Source organism: Paramisgurnus dabryanus, chromosome 18 (genome assembly GCF_030506205.2).
Source record: "Paramisgurnus dabryanus chromosome 18, PD_genome_1.1, whole genome shotgun sequence".
Lineage (NCBI taxonomy): Eukaryota > Metazoa > Chordata > Actinopteri > Cypriniformes > Cobitidae > Paramisgurnus > Paramisgurnus dabryanus.
Window position 1 is genome coordinate 10187000 of NC_133354.1, and position 12441 is coordinate 10199440.

The following is a 12441-nucleotide window of genomic DNA, read 5'->3' on the forward strand; positions in this document are numbered from 1 at the left end:
TTAATTACAAAACAATAATCAAACCACATCACTAAAGTGTATGGTCTGCAGTTTTGTTAACACATATATGTTGTGATTTAATATTATAACATGAAATTGAGGTAAAAATGTGAACTTAATGTGCTCTGTGAACAAAAATAAATAGTTACACATATGAAAACAAATAATGGTTATGAAAAGTGGAAAAACCAGACAAAATAATCATGAGAAAATACAGATTTTTGCGGACAACAAACATGCATAACAAACAAAACACATTAACTTAAAAAAAATTCATATTTCATATATAGTTTTTTACTTTACAGATGCTTTCTTGCTAAATTTGCACATTTAACATGATCTCATAATAAATCTGCAGGTAGCATAACATACATTAAAATACAAAATGTAAAAAAAGAGAATCTTGTTTGGACTAATGTAGCATTAATGCAAACTTACCCTAAAGCACAAAGTTAAAAAAGTTAGGAAGAACAGACTACACAGAGCAGGTGTAGGAGAAGGCCAGGGTCACATTAATATTGATTGAAAAATCAATCAAACAATCACAACGACAAGACATAACAAACAGCTTTGGTGGACATAATAGGAAAGGTCCCACATCACAACAAAAGTTGAAGAGAGCAATGTGTAACAGAAACTTACGCTGCTATGGAGATGTTGGCCGCAGACATGGGACTGACCTCCTTCACCTCCATGGCCTTCTGAAGAGCAATGCTCTTCTTCGCTGCTTCCTCCTGCTCCTCTTCATCCTGTAAAAAAGGGCATCATAGAAAGTTTAACAGCCAATTAGAGATGAGAATTAAGGTAACAGAGGAGATATTTTGCTCAGGATGTTGTAATGGCCACAGTGTGGAGATGCGGTCAGATGCTTTCAGCCAATGCTTTGAGGCATTCAGTGGATGTCAATCATATTGCATGTTTCCTATATTAAAAGAAGAGCGTTGGTTGGCCATGCAAGAACGCTGCTTTGCTACAGATGATGCTTTATCAGCATGTGTAAAGGTTTTGGGAAAGGGTGAGATTTTGGGAAAGGGGTGTGTTTATCTCAGAGGCCTGTAAAAGAGCTAATATTGTTTAAGTGTGACAGAAAATATGTCAAAATATTGTCAAAAGTGCACAAGGATTATTCGCAGATTTACCATTGGATTGTCAACACTTGGGAACTGTTATCACGCTGTAAGTCTAAACTATGACAGGTGACACGAAAATCTAGGTAGTCTTTATTTAAAGGTGATTTTTATAGAAAATCTCCCCTTACCTGACAGATAACACAGAATCATGTGTCATGAAATACTACACTTGTCACATTTTTTGTTTTGCACATCATAACACTTCAAACCAATGTCTGCATGTCAATCATTTTGTGCAGTTTATATAGAAAACATAAGTCTTCTTACGGTTTTGAGACTTCACTTACAAACCCTAAAGTCTGGAAAAGATTACCTTTGTCAGCTCTTGTGCATTGGCAAGGTTATCCACAGCGATAGCCAAGAATACATTGAGAAGTGTGTCTGGTTGTTATCAGGTTAGAGAAGCATCTATATTACATATTATAACATTCATTAGTTTTGCATTAAAGGGACATTCCACTTTTAAAAAAAAAATATATATACTCATTTTCCAGCTTCTCTAGAGTTAAACATTTGATTTTTACCGTTTTGGATTCTATTCAGCTGATCTCCGGGTCTGGCACTAGCACTTTTAGCATAGCTTAGCATGATCCAGTGAATTTGATTAGACCATAAGCATTGTGCTAAAAACAAATTTATTTTCTGTCAGTCGTCTTTGTACACAATGTAACTACAGAAGAGTCAAGTTTTAAATAGGAAAAATATCAAAACTCTTTGGTTATTTTTAGCGTGATGCTAATGGTCTAATCAGATTCAATGGATTATGCTAAGCTATGCTAAAAGTGGTACCGCCAGACCCGGAGATCAGCTGAATGAATTCCAAAACGTTAAAAATCAAATGTTTAACTCTAGGGGAGCTGGAAAATTAGCATTTTTTTTTAAAGTGGAGTGTCCCTTAAGACAGATTATTATTTTAGCAGTATGTCATTAGGAAAGCAAATTTAACATAGATGTACTGTACTGCACATCTTTTTGTCTGTACGCTAAGCTCTAGGATACAGTTTCCAAAAAGTGTTAGAACGATGAAGTAGACAGAGGAGAACATTCCACTCCGGACGCCTCCTTGAGACTCAATCCCGTGATACATCACGGCATTCCAATCCTCTCCTGTCAAAATCTTCAAGAGGCACAAACAGGTCAGGCACACAAAATAAAATACAATACTCTTTGCAAAAAACAAACTGTTTCATAAGAAGTGCACATTAAGCATTCATGAGACCAAATGAATATAAAGTGTACCTGGAAGACTGTCATTATGGCTGCAGGAAAGCTGTCAAAGTTAGTTGTGGGCGTTTCATCTTCAAAATTAAACCTAGTTGGAAAGAAAAGGTCGATTACACCATGTAAAAAGGCTTGAGAGCCAAAATTAAGACTCTGTTGTCATTTATAGTTTGTTTACTGTCAAAAAGTTAACGAGTTATTGACATTAAGACTTTCTCAATGTTTTTAACTTTGAGCAAGACACCAAACATTACCAGTTTAAAATGATGGTCCTTATAAGCATCAGCTAAATTGCATATTTACTATAAATATGTAAACAGACTACAGCTTAAATATACTGCATCTATACTAAAACAAAGAAGTATTTTGAAAAAGTTTATTCGTTTTAGTTAAAATCTGTAAAAGTATCCTCATAGATTACTCATACTTCAGCTCATAAATTTTGCACAAGCAACTGTGATCCCCATACTGCAGAGCAAGTTCAAAATCATCATCATCATCATCATTATTGAGTCAATCATCATTAGGCCAAGAAATAATGAAAGTGAAACAAGTGAGTAAAGACTAATCCAGATATTACTGTAATATTATAACCCCAGATCTCATCTACATGTAAACACTCCCTCTCTTCTAGAACAGATCTGAACAAAATGATGTCTTGAGGGCGTCGAAACCGAAGACGACAATCAAACAATTAAAACAATGCACGATGACAGAGGCTCATTTAACAAGATGTTCTGCTGGAGGGCTACATCTCAAATTCTTCATCTCATTCTAATTTGCATGAGCAACTGAAAATCACAAGAATTTTTGCAACCTACCCATTGAAAACATCAATAAACATCCAAGTTTCGTTCAAAAGCGAACTATCCCTTTATCATTGCAGTACAATTACCTGCAAACGTTTTAGTTTGGGTACACTGCTAGAAATATTTGTCAAAATGTGTAACCAAGCTGTCATGGGGACATGCAGTATACAAAGGGCCAAATATATACCATTAGGTACAGATATAAATACATTTGGTACCAATATGCAGGCCCAAATGAAATCTGCGCCCACATATTTCCGCGGAAAACTAAATGGAATTCCAAGGATTTAATGCCGTCAAGCACACATAGCCCGCGCTTGAGCGTGTTTGTGACCAGTAACCATCATTGACAACAAGTACACATACATAGCCTATCCCGCGCGTCCATTAACCCTGCGTGTGCTGTTTGCTTTGAACGTTTTTAATGATAGAGAGCACAAACCATTTGGTATTTGAGATTAAATAAAACTTACCACTGAGTTAAGCAGATCTCACCTGACTCTGTCATCTATGCGACACACATGATAATTTAAAATCCGTTTAGAAGACAAATGCTCTTGTTATGTTTAATATAAAGTTTACATTGTGTTGTAAAACTAATGAAATTATCTTGATACGGGCTAAATTCATAATGAGAACTTATTAACACAAGCTTTTTTTATTCTGCTATAATATACACTCACCTAAAGGATTATTAGGAACACCATACTAATACTGTGTTTGACCCCCTTTCACCTTCAGAACTGCCTTAATTCTATGTGGCATTGATTCAACAAGGTGCTGAAAGCATTCTTTAGAAATGTTGGCAAATATTCTTAGGTTAGCATCTTGCAGTTGATGGAGATTTGTGGGATGCACATCCCGGGCACGAAGCTCCTGTTCCACCACATCCCAAAGATGCTCTATTGGGTTGAGATCTGGTGACTGTGGGGGCCATTTTAGTACAGGGAACTCATTGTCATGTTCAAGAAACCAATTTGAAATGATTCCAGCTTTGTGACATGGTGCATTATCCTGCTAGAAGTAGCCATCAGAGGATGGGTATATGGTAGTCATAAGGGATGGACATGTTCAGAAACAATGCTCAGGTAAGCTCGGGCATTTAAACGATGCCCAATCTGAATGTCTCAACAGAAATCGAGACTCTTCAGACCAGGCAACATTTTTCCAGTCTTCAACTGTCCAATTTTGGTGAGCTTGAGCAAATTGTAGCCTCTTTTTCCTATTTGTAGTGGAGATGAGTGGTACCCGGTGGGGTCTTCTGCTGTTGTAGCCCATCCCCCTCAAGGTTGTGCGTGTTGTGGCTTTACAAATGCTTTGCTGCATACCTCGGTTGTAACAAGTGGTTATTTCAGTCAAAGTTGCTCTTCTATCAGCTTGAATCAGTCAGCCCATTCTCCTCTGACCTCTAGCATCAACAAGGCATCGCCCACATGACTGCCGCATACTGGATGTTTTTCCCTTTTCACACCGTTCTTTGTAAACCCTAGAAATGGTTGTGCGTGAAAATCACAGTTACTTAGCAGACCATTCCAAGCCCAAAATTGCTTAAATCACCTTTTTTTCCGTTCTGACATTCAGTTTGGAGTTCAGGAGATTGTCTTGACCAGGACCACACCCCTAAATGCATTGAAGCAACTGCCATGTGATTGGTTGATTAGATAATTGAATTAATGAGTAATTGAACAGGTGTTTCTAACAATCCTTTTCGTGAGTGTATAACACTATAAACAATAATATATGTCATTTTATATTCAAACTATAATTCTATCTTGACATGCACATTATCTGGTACATGTTGGTACAGTTTAATTCAGAGGACTCGTTGGTTTGCTGTATTCATTTTCATTGTAAGCCTTTAAAAAGTAATTATTTTAGATGCAATTTGTAATATTTACAGCTTAAATTCTCTAATATTTAAAAAAAAAACATTTACCATCATTCTGTAGAATTCCGCAGATTTTTCCCAAAAATTTCCACAGAAAAAGCAAAAAAGACAGCAGATCCTTTCTGGGCCTGCCAATATGTACGTTAATATGAACTCTATAGGCTCAAATGTTTACTTTTTGAAAGGGTACTGCCCCAATGACAGACAATGACAGTCTTCCAACGTCACAATTGTGTATTCAAGCAATCCTCCTACAGTTTGTGCACAACAGCAATGGAACAAACAAACTCTAGGGGCATTTGACAAAAACCTCAAAAACAGAGTCAACAAGCACAACCTGGGGTGCACGAAAGGGCCAGTGGAAGGCGTGAATTAACACTGACATCACAACATTACCCAAAGCACCATCTATCAAAACACATCCTCATTAATGAGTATCATAACTATTTTGTGCCCCAATGAAGAATCTACTCTCAAACAGGAGACTTATTTGGAGTGTTGTGGATATAATTTCCCATGTGAATCCTAAATATGCCTCTCTTCCTGCGACACACGCTCTTTCTGCAATGACTAATAGATGCATTCACAGAAAAGACTGCTACTTAATAAGATGCTGTGTATAAGCTCAGGGTTAATGGGTTCAATCTTTTAACTCAAAGTATTTACACACGGTTCCTAATTGACTGGTGGATATTTGTTACATGTAGCCTAATAGCATGGTGGGGGCATGGTGACTAAAGCTTTTATTCATTACCAGGCTTGTTGTCAGCGGGTTGCCATTCATTAAAGCAAGCAGACACATTGAATAATCAGAGCTCACGGTGGAAAGATCTAAATCCCTGCTGGCATGCACCATCAGTCTCTAACACACGGGTAGAGGGATTACTGTATATGGATGGATTGGGATGAATGGATTGGATTTTGACAAAATATAAACAATAAGTGTGGATGGGGAAGAGTCAGTTTGCTTTAATTTTTTGGGAAAAAGCAGCTTGGACATTTTGGTCAAAATTCTTGTGTGCTACAAGCAAGAAAGTGCTTGAATGATGTCATACAAGTTTGATTTAACATGAGAGTAAATAAAAGTGAAATCATTGTGTTTTGACCAGCATGTAAAGTAATTTTAGATTTTACTTACTGGCCTCCAAAAAGCTGCATTCCCAACAGAGCAAACACCACAATGAAGAGGAAGAGGAGGAAGAGCAAGCTGATAATGGACTTCATTGAGTTCAACAGAGAAACCACAAGATTCCTTAGAGAGTTCCAGTATCTGCAATGAAAGCAAGATAAGGGGAGTAAATAAAATGGAGACTATCTACTCTTAATGTTTACAATGCCTGAAGAAGATATTTATCTACTTACTTGGTTACTTTAAATATACGGAGCAGACGCAGGGCTCTCAGAACACTGATGCCAAAAGACGCGCCGGGCTGGATCGCTGCCCATATCACTTCAAAAATACTCCCCACTATCACCTGACAATATAAACCAAGAATTTCTTAGTTACAGTACTCTATGTGTGTTTGCTTTGTTTTGTTTCTTATTTAAACAAGCAGGTAGCCATTGTTAAAAAAAACTTTTATTTAAATTACTAGGAAAAAAACACTTCATAATCTTTGCCTGTCCCTGTGGCGTTGAGGAGTTATGAGTATCATTGTACTTTAAGACTGGATCATAATATCAGACTGGATCAGAATTCACTAGGCCTTCCTGAATCATGAGTATGTGACTCACCCCAAAGTCAAAACAGTTAAATGAAGAGTGAAAGTAGTTTCTAGGCCCCAGGCCGTACATCTTCAGGGTCATTTCTGTCAGAAACAGACCCAGGAACACAAACTCTGCCAGGTCTAACAGCCAGTAGAAATGAAAGAAGAGATTAGGTTTTCCATCAACAACCAAGTTTCTACCTTGAGTCACACAACCATTCATATTCATCCAACATTCATACTACAAGGTAGAGCTAGGGAATAAAACCTCAATATTTTTCATACATATAAAACAATCATGCTACCATGTTAAAGATTAATTCAACTTAACTCAGAATTCAAAGTAGTGTTAAATAAGAGTGGATAAATATGGTATTTCTTTAAAAGCCTGAATAAACTCTTGTTAAACAAGAAGAACACAACTTACACAAAGCCCTGGTGAGCCATTCAGGCTGGTCATAGTGAACTATGGCCACACACAATGTGTTCAGTCCCACCAAACACAGGACAATCCAATAAAAACTTTGTGCCTTCACCATCCGTCGAATGAAAAAGCGAACCCTCTTCTCCTTCCGACGGAAGTACGATGAGCTGTCATTCTTACTGCTCTTTAGGCTTGCTCTGGCAAACGGTGATCCAGGAGGCGCTAGAGAGGAGGAACACAAATGAAGTGAAATATATTCAAGAGATTTAAGAAAAAATGACCTATAACCTAGTTTCAGCTTTAGACATCATGTCCATGGATCATTGGCTGAACATCTAATGCATAGGGCACAGTTGCAAACACTTCAGGAGTTTCAAAGTCATCATCTGATGGGTTAAATTCAACAAAACTTATAGTAGATGTACAGTATCATGTTCTTTCTCGAGTTCACACTTATAAACAAGTCAGATAAAATAAATGGCATTGTGTATTTGGCACATTGACTGAGGAGAGGGCTCTGTATTTGGCACAAACCCAGAACACTCCCCTGGAATTTCTGGTTATGAAGGGTGGTGGAGGGATGCAGGAAACTGTTGAGGAATATGAGGGTGTTGACTTGCCCCAGCATGTGCACCAAATGTTTCAGGTATGTTAGCTGTTTCTGGTAGGAGACAAGGTCAAAGGTGAAGCCTTACCAACAGAAGAGATGTCTGTGAAAGGTTCATCTCCTTCCTCAGCACTTATGAGGTCATTTCTACCCTTTCTGCTCTTTGCTCTTTTTAAAACTAAACAAACAAATGAACAAGCACACATATAGTTAGGAAGCAAAAAACATCATACCAGAATAATTTTTCCTAAAAAATTTGGAAAAGTGCAAAAAAATACAAAGGTCGGACCTCCAGTTTGCAAACTTGCGGAAATCTACAAACCTACAGGTTTAAGCATAAACTTTCTTCCACTGGCCTGGTTTATCTTAGCATACTATGATAAATCAGTCCTATGCCCTACAGTAGCCCTCTTTTCACCTGGATTGTTCTGTTTTCTCCTATACCACGCACCATCCAGAGGAGATTTCTCCTCAGCATTCTGGTCCTCCTCAGCCAGCAACACCTCCTCTGTAACAAAAAACGTATTATGCATTATATCACATTATAAATTATATGCAGAACCATACATAATCTGTAGGTTTAGGTTAAAGCTAGGATAGACAATATTTTTTAAATTAAGATACACAATATATTGGTTAAATTATTTAGACCATTTTTGTTGTTGCTCTATAGGGTGAGTGAGATGCTTTCAAAGCTATAGGCTACACAATAAAACTGCCTGCCTTATCATTAAGAAATATTATTTAAGTATTTTAGCAAATTAAGCATGTGAGAACCATAAAAGATATGGTGTGTGTGGATATACAGCAAAATAAACACATAACAAGTATATCTAAGACTCACCTGCTTTGCAGATCCACTCCAGGTATCCAGTGAGCTCTCTCTCAATCTGCTGTTGTCTGCGGAGCTTCAGGAACTCCTGCCTTTTCTCCACTCGTTCTCTCTCTTTGGCAAACTCCCTGAGACCAAACACAAACATATACGCACACAATAATGCATTTTGTCACTGCATTAACTACAAATTTGTCAGCCGTATGCGTCTCAGTTTATGCAACAGAAGTAGCATAACATGTTTGCTGAAATTGCTCTCTCCTTTCAAACAGCTGTCCCGGTGGCAGAAGGTGGAGCCACCTTTGTACAGTTAACTACACAAGAGAAAGTAAAACTTTAACAGGCAGAGACAGAAAACAAAAGGAGTACGACACAGGAAATTTTTCGGACTGAAACAACTTAAAATTCAATCTATCAATCAATCCATGTTTGATCATTAAAACTGTATGCAGACACACTACTAAAAACCAGGGTGAAGAAAGAGGAAAGGCTACGGATGACAAGATATTTAATGTGAGGTAAGTGAAGGAATGGGTTGTCTGTGTGTTACTGTGTTTATGAAAATGTTGTGTATTGTACAGTACTTGCAAGCGCCATCTTAAACCTTTTAGATCCGCTGTGTTTGTTGACAAATTAGAACAATGGCATTAGAAAAACATCATGTTAACTTACAATATTTTTAAATAACAGAGTGTGGAAAAGGTGTGCAGGTCTTTTTTTTTACTTTAATTTTAAACACATTCATGCAGTCATACCTACAACTGGCTTGTGGCTACTGTCATCCTTTCTGAGCCCTTATATAATTTTCCTTTATCAAAAAGTACATTTTGCTCATATTTAGTTCAAAGATGGTCACAAATTTTCGCTAAAATTGCTCTCTCCTTTCAAACAGCTGTCCCCAGTGACAGAAGGTGGAACCACATTTGTACAGTAAACTACACAAAAGAAAGAGTACGGCACAGGGAATTTTTCGGACTGAAACAACTTAAAATTCAATCTATCAATCAATCCATGTTTAATCCTTAAAACTGTATGCAGACACACTACTACAAACCAGGGTAAAGAAAGAGGAAAGGCTACACGTGACAAGATATTTAATTTGAGGTAAGCGAAGGAATGGGTTGTCTGTGTGTTACTGTGTTTATGAAAATGTTGTGTACTGTACTTGCAAGCGCCATCTTAAACATTTGAGATCAGCTGTGTTTGTTGACAAATTAAACAATGGCATTAAAGAAACATCATGTTAACTTACGTATTTTTAAATAACACAGTGGGGAAAAGGTGTGCAGGTCTTTTTTTACTTTCATTTAAATTTTTTACACATTAATGCATTCATACCTACTAATAATAATTTTCCTTTATCAGGAAGTAAATTGTATATTGTTCATATTTAGTGCAAAGATGGTCGCAAATTTACATGAGAAATGATCAATTTAAACTTCTAATGAAGTAGTCCTATTTGCAGCATGAGTAAAGCATACATATTTACTAAATCATACATATTTTACTACTGACTATTTTGCCATTTTGGTGTTTTGTGAGAATACTGTCCCTAAATACTGTACTGTATGTCTGCTATATTTTAAATAAAAGCTACAAATTTGTGATGCGATCTGGGAAAACCCATGACATGGTGAAATTTGACCAATGTTAGGTTTTGATATCATATGAAAGCTGTTTAAGCCCTTTCCAAATCTGTTTGTTGCTTTCATACTGTAGCTTGTCTAAAATAAAAGTTATGCTCATATTTAGTCGGCTAATCGCTTTGATTTTCAGGAACGCAGTTTTGAGAAAAACAGGTTTAAAGAGAGGCAATGAAAATAAAAGCACAACAATCAAATATTACAAGTAAAAGTCACTTTACTGTGGTAAAAAATTTATTCTAATCAATGTATTTCACTTATTGAACTAATTTTCTGTGTGTATAAGAGCCTTATTATAAGTTACTTTATTTACAGATTAAATAGAAAAACGATTCTAGTGTTGATCTATTAAATCTATAATACTATTTAAAGGTCCCGTTTTCCTGATTCCATTTCTCAAACTTTAGTTAGTGTGTAATGTTACTGTTAGAGCATAAATAATACCTGCAAAATTATAAGACTCAAACTTCACTGCCAGGCAATATATTTTCTTTAACAGAATTTGCTTTTCAAAGCCTACAGCGAACGGTTTCTGACTAAACTCCGCCCACAGGAATACAACAGTCGCCAGCTGCTCCAACGGCTCTGGCTAAGCTGCTATCGAATCACAACACACTAAACAAACTACACAATCAGAACGCGTTACGTATTTCTGAAGGAGGGACTTCATAGAACAAGGAAGACATCAGCCTGTTTTTAGGATAGTGAAAACAGCGCTATAGAGATACAGTAAATAAGGCCCTGTTTACACATACGTGGTTATTTTGAAAAACAGATTTCCCTTCATTTGCACCCTTCGTTTACACGCAAACAGAGAATTCGCCTCTGAAACCGATTCTTTCTAAAAACTCCGGCCAGCGTGGACATTTTGAAAATCTTTGGTTGCATGGTTGCATGTAAACTAAGACAAAGATGTTTAGGCAGCCAACATCACAGTAGCTCAAAATTTGCCTAGATTTTTCAGAAATATATGTTGTAGATGTAGAGATGTAATTTTTTTATTTTTCTGAAAATGTTTGTGCCTGACATCTGACGGGTTTTCCCAGAATGCTTCACATTTGTGCCAAAGGTTTGCTTACATCTATGCAACTAAACTGGAAAGTTTTAAGCTGGCTTGCCTGCAACCATTTGGATGCAAACTATCTAATTATAAATGACTTTTTAAACAAAGTTTGATATAATTTATCAGTATTTAGATATAAGAAACAAAGAACTGAAATACAAGAAAAATGTCAGATCAAAGGACAAAGCAAGACGGAGCAGTGCAGGAGAGCTTCAAAATATCTGATTCCAGTAAGTTTTCAAATGCCTTTAAATCTATTTAGACATGTTATTTCCACAGTTTGACTTTAGGCTTGTCTTTTGAAATGTAAATTAACTTTTTCTTTAACTTTTTTTAAAGACAACAAACTCTCTGAGATAAGAATTGTGTTGATTGGGGGTCGAGATGTGTTTGGAAGAAATGAAAGTGGAAAAAGTTCAGTAGGAAACATCATTCTGGGAAAAGATGCTTTTGTTGTTGGAAGAAGAACAGCACGATCTGTTCAAGCTTCAGCAAATGTACATGGACGACATGTGACTGTGGTTGACACACCAGGCTGGTGGTGGCATTACCTTGCGGAAAACACTCCAAAGTTTGATTTACTGGAAATAATGAGAAGTCCAACACTATGTTCTCCAGGACCTCATGCATTCCTTCTGGTCATTCCTGTAGATTGCTCTTTTGATAGAGAGTATGGCTTAGGTTTAGAGAAGCATCTGGAGTTTTTCTCTGAGACTGTCTGGAATCACATTATTGTGTTGTTCAGCTCTATTGCTCCACATGATGATACATCTTTAAAAAATCATCTTAAAAAGTGCCCAGACTTTAAAAAACTTTTGAGCAGGTGTCAGAACAGATATCATGTACTTGACATTCATGAAAGGCATGACAGTTTTCAAGTGATTGCTTTGCTGGAAAAAATTGAGAAAATGATGGCAATAAACAATGGGCAAAGTTTTAAAATATCCAAAAAGTTCACTTTAGAGGAAAAGAGAGACGATTCAATAAGAGAACAAACCACTCAGAGAATTCCTGCTGTGAAAAGAAAAAAGTCTGAGCTGGATGCACACATCAGAGGTAGGAAATTCTTTATTGCATACAGCAGATAGCATCTATCTAATACAGTAGAAAAATATATA

At 36.7% G+C, this 12441-nt stretch overlaps 2 protein-coding genes across 5 annotated transcripts in view; one reads left to right on the plus strand and one right to left on the minus strand.

Annotated features, from left to right (window-relative positions):
• cacna1bb (calcium channel, voltage-dependent, N type, alpha 1B subunit, b) overlaps positions 1–12441 on the minus strand; it is a 170526-nt gene that overhangs the window by 63676 nt on the left and 94409 nt on the right. For all 4 annotated transcript variants that reach the window (XM_065244126.1, XM_065244125.1, XM_065244122.1 and 1 more), the window contains exons 7-17: positions 8630–8745; positions 8204–8293; positions 7874–7963; positions 7182–7400; positions 6783–6895; positions 6411–6523; positions 6187–6318; positions 2370–2442; positions 2130–2247; positions 1444–1511; positions 643–749 (exon numbers count right to left, since the gene is read on the minus strand). In XM_065244126.1, coding sequence (XP_065100198.1) covers positions 643–749; positions 1444–1511; positions 2130–2247; positions 2370–2442; positions 6187–6318; positions 6411–6523; positions 6783–6895; positions 7182–7400; positions 7874–7963; positions 8204–8293; positions 8630–8745 — 1239 coding nt within the window. The remainder of the gene's footprint in view (positions 1–642; positions 750–1443; positions 1512–2129; positions 2248–2369; positions 2443–6186; positions 6319–6410; positions 6524–6782; positions 6896–7181; positions 7401–7873; positions 7964–8203; positions 8294–8629; positions 8746–12441) is intronic.
• Positions 11420–12411, plus strand: LOC141281031 (GTPase IMAP family member 4-like). Its single transcript, XM_073812622.1, has 2 exons — positions 11420–11553; positions 11663–12411. Exons 1-2 carry the CDS (start codon positions 11490–11492, stop codon positions 12409–12411), a joined length of 813 nt encoding a protein of 270 aa, XP_073668723.1. The 5' UTR covers positions 11420–11489.

Bases quoted from the DNA above. Each gene is read 5' to 3' on its own strand.
- LOC141281031 (XM_073812622.1), top strand. From the start codon at position 11,490: ATGTCAGATCAAAGGACAAAGCAAGACGGAGCAGTGCAGGAGAGCTTC. The intron at 11,554-11,662 runs GTAAGTTTTCAA...CTTTTTTTAAAG, and splicing joins CTTCAAAATATCTGATTCCA to ACAACAAACTCTCTGAGATA.